The 15,782-nt window shown below is 35.8% G+C and overlaps 2 protein-coding genes across 2 annotated transcripts; both read left to right on the top strand.

Annotated features, from left to right (window-relative positions):
- Positions 1–1,464: 1,464 nt before the first annotated feature.
- LOC101096456 (olfactory receptor 52E8) lies at positions 1,465–2,877 on the top strand. Its single transcript, XM_004001181.4, has one exon. It carries the CDS (start codon positions 1,578–1,580, stop codon positions 2,556–2,558), a length of 981 nt encoding a protein of 326 aa, XP_004001230.3. The 5' UTR covers positions 1,465–1,577; the 3' UTR covers positions 2,559–2,877.
- A 10,780-nt stretch (positions 2,878–13,657) lies between these two features.
- On the top strand, positions 13,658–14,832 carry LOC101085828 (olfactory receptor 52E8). Its single transcript, XM_003992910.6, has one exon. It carries the CDS (start codon positions 13,867–13,869, stop codon positions 14,830–14,832), a length of 966 nt encoding a protein of 321 aa, XP_003992959.3. The 5' UTR covers positions 13,658–13,866.
- The last annotated feature ends 950 nt before the right edge of the window (positions 14,833–15,782 follow it).

The following is a 15,782-nucleotide window of genomic DNA, read 5'->3' as shown; positions in this document are numbered from 1 at the left end:
TCACATTTTCTTTATGACTAGCTTTTCTCAAATAAACTGTGCAGTAACGGACTTCTCCCTTATTTGTTTTAAAATTTTAATTTCTATAAATAAGTTCAGAATTCCCACATATTCTGGATAAATGCTGTAAAACAAAATCACTTGATACTTTTTCTTCCGATATTACTTTAAAGGAGACACCCATAAAAACCTGAGAGCTAGGATAGAATCTTGGTAGGAACTGAATTCTAGGATGTCTAAGATGCTCCTGCCCTGTCTCCATGGATACAAGACAGAGATATATTTGAAAGCTGTCTAGCCCCAAATATCTAGTCTCCCCTCCCCCAGCTGGCCTATACCTGGACAGTTTATTTACTGTATATGTTTACTTATGTACTCTCCAGATGATAAATTTACCTAGATTAAAATAATCTCTCAATTCATCTTTCATCATAACTGCAAAATACTCTTTGTCAAATATCTCCCCTTCTTAGTCATTATCTATTTTTCAAATCTTATAGGTAAATTTTTTAAAAACTAAATTATGATAGAATTGAGTATTTATTTTATAAAATAAGACATTGAAAGTGTTTTCTGTCCCATCTCTTTTTAATTAATTCATCTGTTTACAAATGTTTAAATTGAGAACTTTCATATGGCAGTTTGTTCATGCATATGAATAAACAAAGATAAATAATTTCTTCTGCTCTAAGAGTCAAATATCTAGTATTTGCAAGAACCTATAAAAATGTATAAACACACATATGCACACATGCACACATACACACAGGATTTTTTTAATTTTTTTTTATTTGCATCCAAATTAGTTAGCATATAGTGCAACAATGATTTCAGGAGTAGATTCCTTAGTGCCCCTTACACATTTAGCCCACCCCCCCCCAACAACCCCTCCACACATACACACAGGATTATGCACTCTACACTTTACGAATTTTAGATTCCCTAACAGGGGAATAATTGAGATTACAAATACCAAAGAAAGCACTATGCACAGTAAGTAAAAATATGTGGGACGCGATCAGATACATAGACTATGGAATTTTATCTTTCTCGTTTATTTCTGGCTACACTCCAGAGTTTGAATTTCAACTGTGCAGGAGATAATTCTTCTGCCCTCTTGTCTTTATGTCTCTTTTTATTAGGTAGAGTGGCAGCAGATTAAGGCTGGTTTTGTTCCTGGTGCCAGATGATGTTCAGGAGAGGATAGCACACAGTAAGGAGTGTGTTTAATCTTCTTTCTTTTTTAATCACACATAAAGCATTGTGTGAGTTCACAGTGTACAGTGTGTTGATTTGATGCATTTATATATTATAATATGGTAACCTCCATAGCTTTAGCTATCACTCCTACCACATCACATAACTATCAATTTATTGTTGGGGGTGAGAACATTTAAGATACAGTCTTTTGGCAATTTTGAAGTATAAAATATGGTATTGTTAGCTAAAATAATTATTTAACTTCTTTCTGAAAAAGAGTAAGGGAAGATGAAAGTGCTTTTTGCATTTTACTAGGAATCTAGACAAAGGGAGAAGAGGAGAAGAATTCACTAATGAGAAGTCAATAATTGTCTCTGATGTGCACAAAGAATTGTGCAAACACTGCAGCAGAAAGAATGGCTATGCCTAATGACACCCAGTTCCATCCTTCTTCGTTCCTCCTCCTGGGTATCCCAGGGCTAGAAGATGTGCACGTCTGGATTGGATTTCCCTTTTTCTTTGCGTATCTTGTTGCACTCTTGGGGAACGCTGCTGTCCTGTTTGTGATCCAGACTGAGCATAGTCTCCATGAGCCCGTGTACTACTTCCTAGCCATGTTGGACTCCATCGACCTGGGCTTGTCCACAGCCACCATCCCCAAAATGCTGGGCATCTTCTGGTTCAGCCTCAGGGATATATCTTTTGAAAGCTGCCTTTCCCAGATGTTCTTCATCCACTTCTTCACTGCCATGGAGAGCATTGTGTTGGTGGCCATGGCCTTTGACCGCTATGTTGCCATTTGTAAACCCCTTCGGTACACCATGATCCTCACCAGCAAAATCATCAGCCTCATTGCAGGCATGGCTATTCTGAGGAACCTGTGCATGGTGGCCCCTCTGGTATTTCTCCTCCTGAGGCTGCCCTTCTGTGGGCACTATATCATCCCTCATACCTACTGTGAACACATGGGCATTGCTCGCCTGGCCTGTGCCAGCATCAAAGTAAATATTATGTTCGGTCTTGGCAACATTTCTCTCCTATTATTGGATGTGCTCCTTATAATTCTCTCCTATGTCAGGATCCTCTATGCTATCTTCTGCTTACCCTCCAAGGATGCCCGACTCAAAGCTCTCAACACCTGTGGCTCTCACATTGGTGTTATCTTAGCCTTTTTCACACCAGCATTTTTCTCTTTCTTGACACACCGATTTGGCCACAATATCCCTCAATATATCCACATTTTCTTGGCCAACCTATATGTGGTTGTTCCGCCAGCTCTCAATCCTATAATCTATGGGGTCAGGACCAAACAGATTAGGGAGCGAGTCCTGAGGGTTTTCCTCAAGACAGATAGCTAACTAGTCAGAGGTCTTGGAAGGTCTGTTTTAGATTTCACGTTTCCTGCATTGTGAAAATTAGAGTTAGTTACCTTATGTCTAACCCAGTAGGAAGGAGGAAAAATTGAGGGGAATATTGAGACCAATAACATTAATTGTGTTTGAGTGGCAGGTTTTATATTTGAAGTTAATAATATGTGCATTGATGATACCAGATTGCTATAATTGGATATCCACATGCAAATAGATTAATTTAGACCCTTACTTTACATCATAGAAAAAATTAACCTACAATGGAACAGAGACCTAAAGACAAGAGCTAAAGTATAATAACCAACATAAAATTATTTGTAATATTGTTCACATAAAATTTCATAGATATGACAACAGCAGCAATAAATATTTTTAAATGATTGATTGGTCTTCATTAAAGTATATATATTTTTTCTTCAAAGCATACTAGTAATAAAATGAAAAAGAAAGCCATAATCTGAGAGAAAATATTTATACATCATGTGTAAGATAAAGGAGTTGTCTAAAAATATAGAGAGAACTCTTGTAATTTAATTATAATTATATAATGACTCGGGCGCCTGGGTGGCTCAGTCGGTTAAGCGTCCAACTTCTGCTCAGGTCATGGTCTCGGGGTTTGTGAGTTTGAGCCCCTTGTCGGGCTCTGTGCTGACAACTCAGAGCCTGGAGCCTGCTTCAGATTCTGTGTCTCCCTCTCTCTCTGCCCCTCCCCCGCTCATGCTCTGTCTCTGTCTATCAAAAATAAATAAGATGTAAAAAAAAAAATTTAAATAATTATATAATTACTGAGTTTACTCAATTACAATAGAAAAAATATTAAATGGAAAAATTTAAATAGAAAAATATTTAAAATATTAAAATAGAAAAACTATTAAAAATATAGTGTTAAATGTCAGCCCTTCTCTCTGTCCAATACAAGCTCCCTTAAAGCTGTAATTCCTGAGAGTACTCTTCAGTATATCTTGTATATGAAATTCTGCATCTCAGAAGTTATTTCTATGGAACCAAATTGACGATGGTATGTTTTATTTATGATGTGTTTTCAACATTTTGGGGCATGGTTTATGTTTTCACTTTGAGATTCTTTTTATCTCTTTCTGGACTTTTTTTTTAATACACTGAAGTTTTTATGAGTTGAGCATATAGCTACTCCCACATGCTACTACACATAAGTTTATAAACCCTTATATTTTTTTGTTATTTTTTAAAGTTTTTACTTAAATTCCAGTTAGCTAACATACAGTATAATATTAGTTTCAGGTGTACAATGTAATGATTTAACAATTCCATAAGACACCTGGTGTTCATCACTACAAGTGCACTCCTCAATCCCCATAACCTATTTAACCCATTTCCCACCCATCTCCCTTCTGGTAACCATCAGTTTGTTCTCTATAGTCAAGAGTCTGTTTCTGTGATACATGTACCTCAATGTTTATAGCAACATTATCTACAATAGCTAAATTATGGAAATATCTCTGGTGTCCATAAACTGATGAATGGATGAAGAAAATGTGGTATGTATATGTATATGTATATGTATATGTATATGTATATGTATATGTATATATATATGAATATGTATATGTATATATAATGGAATATTACTCAGCCATAAAAATGAATGAAATCTCGAGCGATTTGCAATGACATGGATAGAGCTAAAGAGTATAATTCTAAGTGAAATAAGTCAGAGGAGGACAAATACCATATGATTTCACTCATATGTGGAATTTAAGAAACAAAACAAATGAGAACAGGGGAGAAAGAGAGACAAATCACTCATACTTTTGAAAGGCAATGTGTCTTATTTAGCTTGAAGCTTTTAATTATTTTTGTCTTTGGTTTTCGACAATGTTACTTGATATACTGTTATTTTTTTAAAAAAATATGTTATTATTGAGATTTGTGGCTGTTTTTAAAAATTGTTTTATTTGAATATAGTTAACACAATGTTACATTAGTTTCAGGTGTGCAACTAGTGATTCAACAACTCTATGCATTGTACTATGTCCACCACAAATGTAGCTACCACCTGTCACCATACAATGCTATTACAATAACATTGCTTATATTCCCTATGCTGTACCTTTTATTTCCAGTGATTTATTCATTCCATACCTGGAATCTGTATCTCCCACTCCCCTTCACCCATTGTACATATCCACATAGTCTCCTCCCCTCTGTTCTCTGTTTTCATAGTGTGATTCTGCTTTTTGTTCTTTTTGTTCTTTTATTTGTTTTTTTCCATTCCACAGATAAGTAAAATTATATGGTATAATATATGGCATACATTATATGGCATAATGCCTTCTGGGTCCATCCATGTTGTCATAAATGGCAAGATCTCATCTTTTTATGGCTGAGTAATATTCTGTCGTGTGTGTGTGTGTGTGTGTGTGTGTGTGTGTGTGTGTGTGTACTACATCTTCTTTATCCATTCATGTATCAATGGTCACTTAGGTTGTTTCCATATCTTGGCTATTTCAAATAATGCTCAGTAAACATAGGGATGCATATATCTTTTCAAATTAATGTTCTCATTTTCTTTGGGTAAATGCCCAGTGGTGGAATTATTGCATCATATAGTATTTCTATTTTTCATTTTTTTAAGGAACCTCTATGCTGTTTTCCACAGTGGCTGCACCAATTTACATTCCCACCAACATGAGGGAATTCCCACCATGCATGAGGGTTTCTTTTTCCTTACATCCTCTCCAACACTTGTTATTTCTTGTCTTTTGGAGGCTAGCCATTCTGGTAGATGTAAAGTGATATATCATTGTGGTTTTGATTTGTATTTCTCTGATCTTCTTTTCACTTGTCTGTTGGCTATCTGTGTGTATTACTTGGAGAAATGTCTGCTTGCTTCTGCCCATTTTTAATTGGATTTTGGGGGTTTTTTTGGTGATGAGTTGTGTAAGTTCTTTATATATTTTGCATACTAACTCTTCATCATATGTCATTTGAAATAACTTCTCCTATGTAGTACATTGTCTTTTTGTTTTGTTGATTGTTTCTTTTGCTCTCTTCAGTAAATGGTGCTGGGAAAACTGAAGAGCTAATACAAAAGAATGAAACTGGACCACTTTCAGCCACCATACACAAACATAAAATCAAAATGGATAAACACCTAAATATGCGACTTGAAACCATAAAACTCTTAGAACATAAGCAGTAATTTCTTCAACATTAGTTATAGCAACTTTTTCAAGATACGTCTCTTAAGGGAAAGGAAACAAAAGAAAAATAAACTATTGGACAGCATCAAAACAAAATCTTTTGCACATCAAAGGAAACCATGTATGGAATTATGTCTTTCTATAGTTTTATAATGTATATGTTATCATATGTTAGCAGAAATCCTTCAAATTATTTCTTCTATGTCATTTTCTGTCTCCTTGCCTCATGTGATTCCAGATAAATGTAAGTGGTTTGGTTATCTATTACTGTTTAATCAACTTTATGTTTAGCAGCATGAAGGCATGAAACAAATAAATCAATCTCATAAATTTTATTGACTTGGAATTTAGAAAAGTTAAGTAAGGACTGTTCTCTGCTTCATAATGTTTAGGATGTTAGCTGTAATCATTCAAATTGTTGAGGGTGACCCATATGACTGGTGGCTGGGACTAGTGGGATTTGGACTAATTTCTACTCTCATGTCTGTTTTCTAGGCCAGGATAATTGAAGGGCTCAATCCAGAACCCTTATCCAGAGAAACTGCCTGTGGTTTCTCCAGTATGGTGTAATCAGGATCAACCTTCTTACAAAGGCCCCAACAAGTAGTCTTCCCAGCAATACAAGATGCAAGTTGCATGATCTATTAAAACCGATTCTGAGAAATTATATAGCACTACCTTCACCATACTGTATTTATTTAAACAACTATTTACCTCCTCCAATTCAGAGAGAGAGGAGTCAAACACAGTTTTTGATGAGTGAAGTGTCAATATTTTTTAAAGAACACAGGCCACCCTTTCATAATAAAACACTCAGCAAATTGGAATTAAAGAGAACTTCTTACCATTAAGGCCATTTTTGAAAAATCCACAGCTAGTCTACGGCCATACCACCCTGAACGCATCCGATCTCATCTGAAAAATCCACAGCTAACATTATATTTAATGATAAAAGATGGAACAGTTTTCCCTAAGATCAGGAACAGAACAAGAATGCCTGTTCTCATTCTTGGTATTCAACATAGTACTGAAATTTCTAGCCATAGCAATTAGCAATACATATAAAAAACCTATTAGAGGGAATGACCATATTAACATATTCGTAGTCATATAATAATAAAAATTCAGCATAGTTGGAGGGAAAAGAAGGAAACACACAAAACCAATATATTTCTATACACTATTAATAAAAAAATACAAAAAGTAAATTAAAACAATTCCCTTTATAGTAACATTAAAAAAATAACATACTTAAAAACACATTTAAACAACGTTTGCACAGTGCAAATTGCAAAACATTGACGAAAGAAATGAAAGAACTAATTAAATGGAAATGCATCCTTCGGCCATAGGTTGAAGACGATATTGTTAAGATGGTAATAGTCTCCACAGCACTCTATAGATTCACTGCAAAAGCTATTAAAATTTCAACAACCTTCTTTACAGAACTAGAAACTCAGATCTTAAAATTCATATTGAATTACAAGGGGTGCCAAATAGTCAAAATAATCTTAAAAAAAACCCTGCCTAGTTTGAAACACTCACACAGCCTACAAAGCTATGGTAATTAATACAATGTGGTGCTGGCATAAGGATAGACATATAGATGAATGGAATAGATCTGAGATTCAAGAAACAAACTCAAGTATATACAGTCAAATATCTGTGGTCATGACAATTCAAAAGAGGAGCAAATAGTTTCTTTAAAAATGGTAACAGATCAACCAGATATCCACATGCAAAAGAATGAAGTTGGACCTTTACCTGACATCACATAAACACACATAAAATGAAAATGAATCAAAGAACTAAATACAAGAACTGTAAATATGAAAATGTTAGAAGAATACAAAGGAGTAAATCTTTGAGACCTTGAATTTGGCAATAGTTACTTAGACATAATACCAAAATACAAGAAATAAGAGAAAAATTGAAATTTGGACTTCATCAAAATTTTAAAAATGCATCAAATGACACTATCAAGAGAGTGAAAAGAGAACCTGTAAAATGGTAAAATAATGTTTGCAAGCCATATAACTGAAAAGGGTCTAGTACCTAGAATATATAAACAACTCTTGCAACTCAATGACAAAAACACAAGCAACACAATCAGAAAATGGGCAAAGAAGCTGAATAGACATTTCTTTACATAAGATATGTAAATGGCCAACATACCCTTGAAAAGGTGCTCGATAACATTAGTCATTAGTGAAATGCAGATAAAAGGCATGAGATATCACAAGACACACAATGAAAGCTATAATAATAATTTTTTAAAGACAAAATAAGTATTGATGAAGATGGGGAGAAGTGATATCTCTCATATATTTTTGTCTGGAATGTAAAATAGTGCAGGTGTTGTGGAGAACAACTTGGTTGTTTCTCTAAAATTCAAACCTAGACTGACCTATGACCCAACAATTCTATTCTTAGATATATACTTAGAAGAACTGAAAACAGGTGTCTGAACAAAAACGTCTATACTAATGTTTTTAATGGTACTACTTGCTAAAAGGTGGAAGCAACTCAAGTGTTCATCAACTAAAGAATGGGTAAACAACATGTAGTAGAACCATACAATTGAATAATATTCAGCCATAAAAAAATAATGAAGTACTGGCACATGCTACTACATGCATGAGCCTTAAAACATTATGGAAAGTAAAAGAAGCCAGATGCAAAGGCCACAGATTGTATGATACCCAGAATAGGAAAAGCCACAGTGACAGAAAGCAAATTGGTTTCCAGGATCTGGAGAAAAAGGAGGAAATATACACTGGCTGCTTCATGAGTACACTTTCCTTTTGAAGTGATTGAAATGCTCTGGAACTGGGTTGTGGTGATGGTAACAAAACATTGTATATGTTCTAAATGTCACTAATGATAGAGTTTACATGTATTTTCTCACAATTAAAAAACATTAGAAATAAAATCATAGTCTACCAGAAGGCCATAATTATTTATGTTCCTCCTTCATGTAAACAAACAAACAAACATAAAGAAGTTCCTATCCCATTATACTATCATACTTAGTCTCAAGGTACATGATCTCACTTTCCAAATCAGTTTCAGGTGCAGATGAGACTCTGTGTTTGGTTCACTGAGTATTATTTACCTTTATATAGAGACCTGTGAATTCATACAGAAAGTATCCTGCCCTGCACATATCCAACATACAATAGGCAGAGCACAAGCACATGAGACATTCTGATTTAATAAAGGGAAAATGAGAGAGACACAGTAATCACTAGCCCATGGCCCTGGAGAACATGTTTGCTGATTATCGCTCTGGAAGTGATTCCTTATTGCTCTTGGTTTTGCCCTCTGGGCTCTTGATTCCACCGTCTGAGTCATCCTTCTTTTTAAATAAAACAGCTCATGCTGAAACCTTGGTAATTGTTCTCCACTTCCTTCTTGTCTTTCAAAATTCGGTGGTCCAAAGTCTTCTTTTCCTTTTTACTGTTTTTGTCTTTTTCATCCCAAGCTCATATAAGTGCTTTAAAATTTTGCGGGTTTCTTGTGTGTCAATTTAAAAATCTGGTCCATTAAACAAAAGCCACAATTAGAATTCCCTTCAAGATACATCTGGACCTTCTGTGAGGCTTCTTTAGGGGTACTGCCATTAATATTTTTAGTAGCTTTACAATTGATAAAGAGAGTCTGTGAGGCATGCCCCTAACATCCTGTAAAACCTTTTAATCTGTCAGAAATTCTGTATGAGAAACTAATTTAAGCCACTGAGATCTTAAAGGTTTTACAGTCACACTCTTATGATCTTTGCCTTGGAGCTGTTTCTTATTTTGAGAATGTTTTGCAGTGAGGAGAGGGTGAGAATGGAAATAGACTTGGTTTTAAAAGCCACTAAGTCCTGGCTCCTTCATATTTTAACTTGTCTCTCTCTGTCTAAATTTTATTATACATAGCTAAAAGAAACCACCTGGCATTTTTGGCATTCTGCCTGGAAATCTCTTTGGCCAAATCTATCAGTTTGTTATAAACCTTTTTTTATTTTCCATGTTACTGAATGTAACAGTTTGGTCAAATTTAGATTTCCACATAGAAAATATCCTTTTTACCTAAGCTTTCAATTCTGTCTTCCTCACTTTTCTTCTGCCCTCACCTACAGTCTTCTTAAGACCTATGAATCTCCTGTCTATCACAGTCGTCAAACTAATGACACATATTTTGGGTTTTAATAAAATGGAACCTGATTACTGGGTGGCTCAGTTGGTTAAGTATCCAACTCTTGGTTTTGGCTCAGGTTATTATCTCACGGTTTGCGGGTTTGAGCCCTGTGTCAGGCTCTGCGCTGACAGTGTGAAGCCTGCTTGGGATTCTCTCTCCCCTCTCTCTCTCTGTCCCTATCCTCCTCTGTCTCTCTTTCTCTCTCAAACTAAATAAATAAAAATTTAAAAAAAGATGGAACCTGATTAAAGGTGGCAGATTTTCTCTTGGTTTTCTATTCTTATGTATAAATCACTCTAAAACTTCATAGTATAAAGTCAACAGATCATATATTTTATTATGTTCACAGATTTTATAGGTCAGCAATTCAGAAAAAGCATACTAGGGGAGGCTCTTGTTTTCTCTGTGAAATGTAAAGTCTTAGCTGGGGTAGCTGAAATGGATAAGATTGCTTTAAAGAACTGCAACAGATGGAGTAGGTGACCCTAAGCTAGTTTCTTCACGTTGATATCTGGGACCCAGGCTAGGAAAGTGGATGGATGGGCTCAGTTAACCATACAAGAGTGTATGGATCTAAGCTCTGTAAGTTTCCTTGTGTCTGAGTGTCTTTCCTCTGCCTTGGTCATCAGCCTCTTTCCCTGCTCCTATAATCATTAAACAACCAGTGGGGTAATGATGAGTAAGAAGTTGGGCTCACCTTATTGAACTTCCTTCTTTGCAGGATCTTGGCTTCTCATATCTTTGTTGCTTTATCCGTCTTTCACCAAAATAGTTCATGAGGAGTAGGGCAAAGGAATTACAGACACATCAGACTTAAGTTGTAACACAGATAATGTAGAACCAAAAGAGCAAGGGCGGACTAATGGAATGTGTCATTGAAGAAGATAGCTGATAATAATCTTAACAGCTCAGGTGTTAATCAGGAGCTTAGACTTTTAATTTGGAAAGCAGAAAAGATACAGAGTTTCATTGGAAAGAAAAAGTAAATGACTTTTGCCCCATAGTTCTAGTGAAGGCAGGGAGGTCTTTTAAGAGAACTCTCCAGTGAATATCACAGTCTATGCCAAGAACCCGGGGAGACTACAGTCCCATCCTACTGGAAGCAGGGTAGCTGCATCAATATAAATGCCCATTCTTTGCCTAGGAAAGTGTGGACCCAGAGAGATGTCAGATGATGTTTCCAAAGTCCACCCTCTCAAATACACTTGGAAAGCAAGGTAAGGCTGTGTAGTCTTTGGTTAGGGCTGTGAGAAATAGCATGGGAAATGGGGAATGAGTTCATGCTAACCTAGAATAGGGAGAAGGAAGGAAAGTAAGTACATAATGAAGATAAATACAGGAAATACATAAATACAGGGAAGGGATAAGGAGAATACACAGATAAGCTTTGGCCATTACAAATTGTATACCCATATACTATCATGGCTACAGACATTCCTATGTGTTCATATATCTCTTTAAATTTATGCAGTTCTGTGCACTGTGGGATATTTAGCAGCACCCCTGGCACCTACACATTAGACAGTGGTAACACTTCACCCAAATTTTGACAGTCAAAATGTTTCCAGACATTGCCAAGTATACCCTAGGGAGAAAATGACCACTGGTTACAAAACACTGGAATAAAGAATCTTTCTTCCGTTCTTTATCAGTTATAGGACATGAAATAGTGTTTATGTGTATGGTAGGTAGAGGTTGTGGAATATGGTAAAGTAATGAGTAACATGATACAGAACTGAGAAAATGACTGTCTGATATAATTCATTTCAGGACATTAGAAATCATGGTCCTCAAGGGGAGAAGCTGGGGCCCAGTCTCATCACTGAACCTGGCAAAGGTTTGAGGGTATGTGAACATATATTGATAGAACAGATCAGCATATACTTATGGAATGAATTAAGTAACTGGTTGGTTAACTGGTTTGGAAATGCAGCTGTTTAAGCACTTAGAAGGGAACCAATTCTTAGGAGGTTAATGCTCCTGGAAAATCAGGGGTGAGAATAAGATGGGCTTCCTTCTTTGGATGTAAAACCATAACAATTCTACAACCTCATGCTGTAGTTCACTTGAGTAACCCAGACAGCTTTCATTTAAAGATAGAACCATTAATCCGGAATCTGAAAGAGATTGCAAAAATGGCCACAGAGCCCAAGACTTAGATGGCAAACCAGAGTACTCACCCTACAAGGTAGAAAAATTTTGATTCCTGTTCTAAAACAGGATTCCTGTTTTAGATTCCTGTTTTGATTCCTGTTCTAAAATTTTCTACAAGGTAGAAAAATTTTGATTCCTGTTCTAAAAATCATACATGTGTTTCTCTCTACCTAGAATAAACTTCCTATGCTTGTCTGTGAAACACAAAGTTGTCCTTGATCCATTTTACTTCTTTCATGGAATTTCTTTTGTCTTATTCATACCCACAGCATTTGCTGTATTTTTCTACCACAATGCAACATTTTATTCAGATTTCATCTTTTCACTTGTATTTCCCTCACTACACCGTGACGGCATCAGTCAGGTCTTATTCAATTTTTCTATCTAAATTGCTATCTCAATTTATCCATCTTTCTGCCACTTCAAACAGGCCTCACATAGACCACTTTCTTCACTACAGGCTGTGATGCTTTTTCTGTGCATCTATCTCTGATTAGTCCCACTCAAGTATGAACTCTGCCAGTTTCCAACCATCTATCCCAATCATCTATCATTTACACACTGTTTTCAAAATCATTTTATCTCAAGAAGTTAGTCAATAAAGAACTTGTCTTTTCCTGATTTTCCTAAAATATTAGTTCAGGATAAGTAGCTCCAACATTCTGCTGCTCAAGCTAGTTCTATATAACGAATCCCTTAATAAATTACTTATTATTTAGTCCTTAAAAGGAGACATCCAGGAAGACCTCAAGGAATAGAGAACCGCTTTGTTGGACTCTAATTTCAAGGATGTCCAAAGTAATACTCCCTTTTCCTTGTATAAATAGGAATAGATAGGATTTGAATAGGATAGTGCTCAAAACACTAGAAGCTCTTTAGGTATCCCTGATTAGACTTCCCAAAACAGCTTCTGAAATTAATTTGGAAATTTATGGATTCAGTGTATAATGAGATAATTTCAATTTAAAATATTTTATAAATCCAAGTTTCACTATCACATTAAAAGTTCCTATGCAAATGTCTCTATTTTATTGTTTTTATACATGATCCAAAATATTCTGAATGAAGATGATTTTTGGAAGAGTTAGTTAAGATGGAAATTATGTTACTAATAATCTGGGGCATGCTGATTGTTGTTATGACTTTCCTGTGACTTATTCATTTAATAAATGTTATTATCTTTTTCTGAGAATTTGTATGTGTGAAGTAGTTTTAGGTGCACGAGTAAAAAAGAAGTAAATTTTTGGCTTCGGTTTCAGAATCAAATAGAGTTATATGCACAGTCAAATAAATATACACATATAGACATGCAAATTTACATATATATATGCATATACATAATACACACACACACACACACACACACGCACACACATTACTGGTCCTCAAATTCCCTAAAAGATAATGGGTTGAATTACATATGAAAAAGCATTTTTCATATAAATTAATGCAGTGTGTGTAACACCATAAGATACAAAGAACAAAAACCTGTATTATTCCTACTCCTCACTTTGATCTACCTGATAGATGAATATTCTTCTCCTCTTTCTTATTAAACCTTTGATGAATGGGAATGATATGGGGAATAGAGAGATTGGCTCTATTCCTGGAGCTTTCTGATCTTCAGGTAAGGGTGGCATAAAAATTTTGATAACATTGGGAGAAATGGGAGAAAATGAATATTACAAGTTTATTTTGCATTTAACCAGGAGTCAGGAAAGAGATGGAAGTGGAGCAAGAATCACTAATGAGAAGTTGACATCTCACTCTGTTATATGCACTCATCAACAGTGGCAGAGAGAATGTCCATTCTTAATGACACCCAGTTCCATCCTTCTTCGTTCCTCCTCCTGGGTATCCCAGGGCTAGAAGATGTGCACGTCTGGATTGGATTTCCCTTTTTCTTTGCGTATCTTGTTGCACTCTTGGGGAACGCTGCTGTCCTGTTTGTGATCCAGACTGAGCATAGTCTCCATGAGCCCGTGTACTACTTCCTAGCCATGTTGGACTCCATCGACCTGGGCTTGTCCACAGCCACCATCCCCAAAATGCTGGGCATCTTCTGGTTCAGCCTCAGGGATATATCTTTTGAAAGCTGCCTTTCCCAGATGTTCTTCATCCACTTCTTCACTGCCATGGAGAGCATTGTGTTGGTGGCCATGGCCTTTGACCGCTATGTTGCCATTTGTAAACCCCTTCGGTACACCATGATCCTCACCAGCAAAATCATCAGCCTCATTGCAGGCATGGCTATTCTGAGGAGCCTGTGCATGGTGGCCCCTCTGGTATTTCTCCTCCTGAGGCTGCCCTTCTGTGGGCACTATATCATCCCTCATACCTACTGTGAACACATGGGCATTGCTCGCCTGGCCTGTGCCAGCATCAAAGTAAATATTATGTTCGGTCTTGGCAACATTTCTCTCCTATTATTGGATGTGCTCCTTATAATTCTCTCCTATGTCAGGATCCTCTATGCTATCTTCTGCTTACCCTCCAAGGATGCCCGACTCAAAGCTCTCAACACCTGTGGCTCTCACATTGGTGTTATCTTAGCCTTTTTCACACCAGCATTTTTCTCTTTCTTGACACACCGTTTTGGCCACAACATCCCCCAATATATCCACATCCTCTTAGCCAACCTATATGTGGTTGTTCCGCCAGCTCTCAATCCTGTAATCTATGGGGTCAGGACCAAGCAGATTAAGGAGCAGGTTTTGAGGATCTTTTTAAAAGACAGTTAACCATTGGTAGTCTTAGAATTACAGTTCATATTTGCTACCTTTGCTCATTAAAAGGGGGTTATTGTCTAAAAAGAAGAGACGTAGCAAAGGTGAATATGAACAGTAATAACATTTCTTTCTCTATAATCCTTTGAGTTTAAAGATAATAAATTTATTGGTGATAATCTTACAATTTGTAATTATTACATCTCTTACAAAGTGCTTATATTTATACTATTTGATAATCAAGGTAGTTCTATAAAGTAGTTGCCATATTCACAAATTTTCAAATGAAAGTTTGATGCTTAGGATCGCTAAAAGATTCATCTGAAAATTCAACTATTTGTGAGAAGTAGATTATTAAGTCAGGTAGTTTTAGAATCACCAGAAGAAATATGAAGGCAACAGAGTGGAATTTGTTCAGGGATTTTAGACAATTTTGGTGACAGAATTCTTGAAATAATAACAATGACATTATTTAACTCATTAGGATATACTGTTCTAAATAATCTACTTACATTAACACACCTATTTCTTGTGTGAATTCTATATTGTGGCTACTGTTAATATTTGCATTTTCATATAAGTAAACTATGGATTAAAAAACTCTCCATCAAAAATTATGATTGAGATTTTGGCTCCAGATATCTAGAGAAATAGTAGTCATGCATTTAGAAATGAAATAAAGAGAGCAGGGATAATGGTGCATAACAATGAAAGATATATTTATTAAATGAATATTCATTAACTTCTACATGTGCTCAATTATATGTCACTGTTTGGTGATAGACAAATGGAAAGACAGAATCCTATGTCCTGAGAAAACAATGATGGGAGTTAGGCTATTAAGGCAAAAAACATTATGCTATAAGATTACATATTAACTTATATTTGGAAGGCTATTTTTTAGAAACTTTGTAATAGTATTCAATAAATATCCCAAATGCTGGGCCAATATATTAAAGTTAGCC

The sequence above is a fragment of the Felis catus genome, chromosome D1, assembly GCF_018350175.1.
Source record: "Felis catus isolate Fca126 chromosome D1, F.catus_Fca126_mat1.0, whole genome shotgun sequence".
In the NCBI taxonomy this organism is placed as follows: domain Eukaryota; kingdom Metazoa; phylum Chordata; class Mammalia; order Carnivora; family Felidae; genus Felis; species Felis catus.
This window is presented reverse-complemented; position numbering and strand designations above follow the sequence as displayed.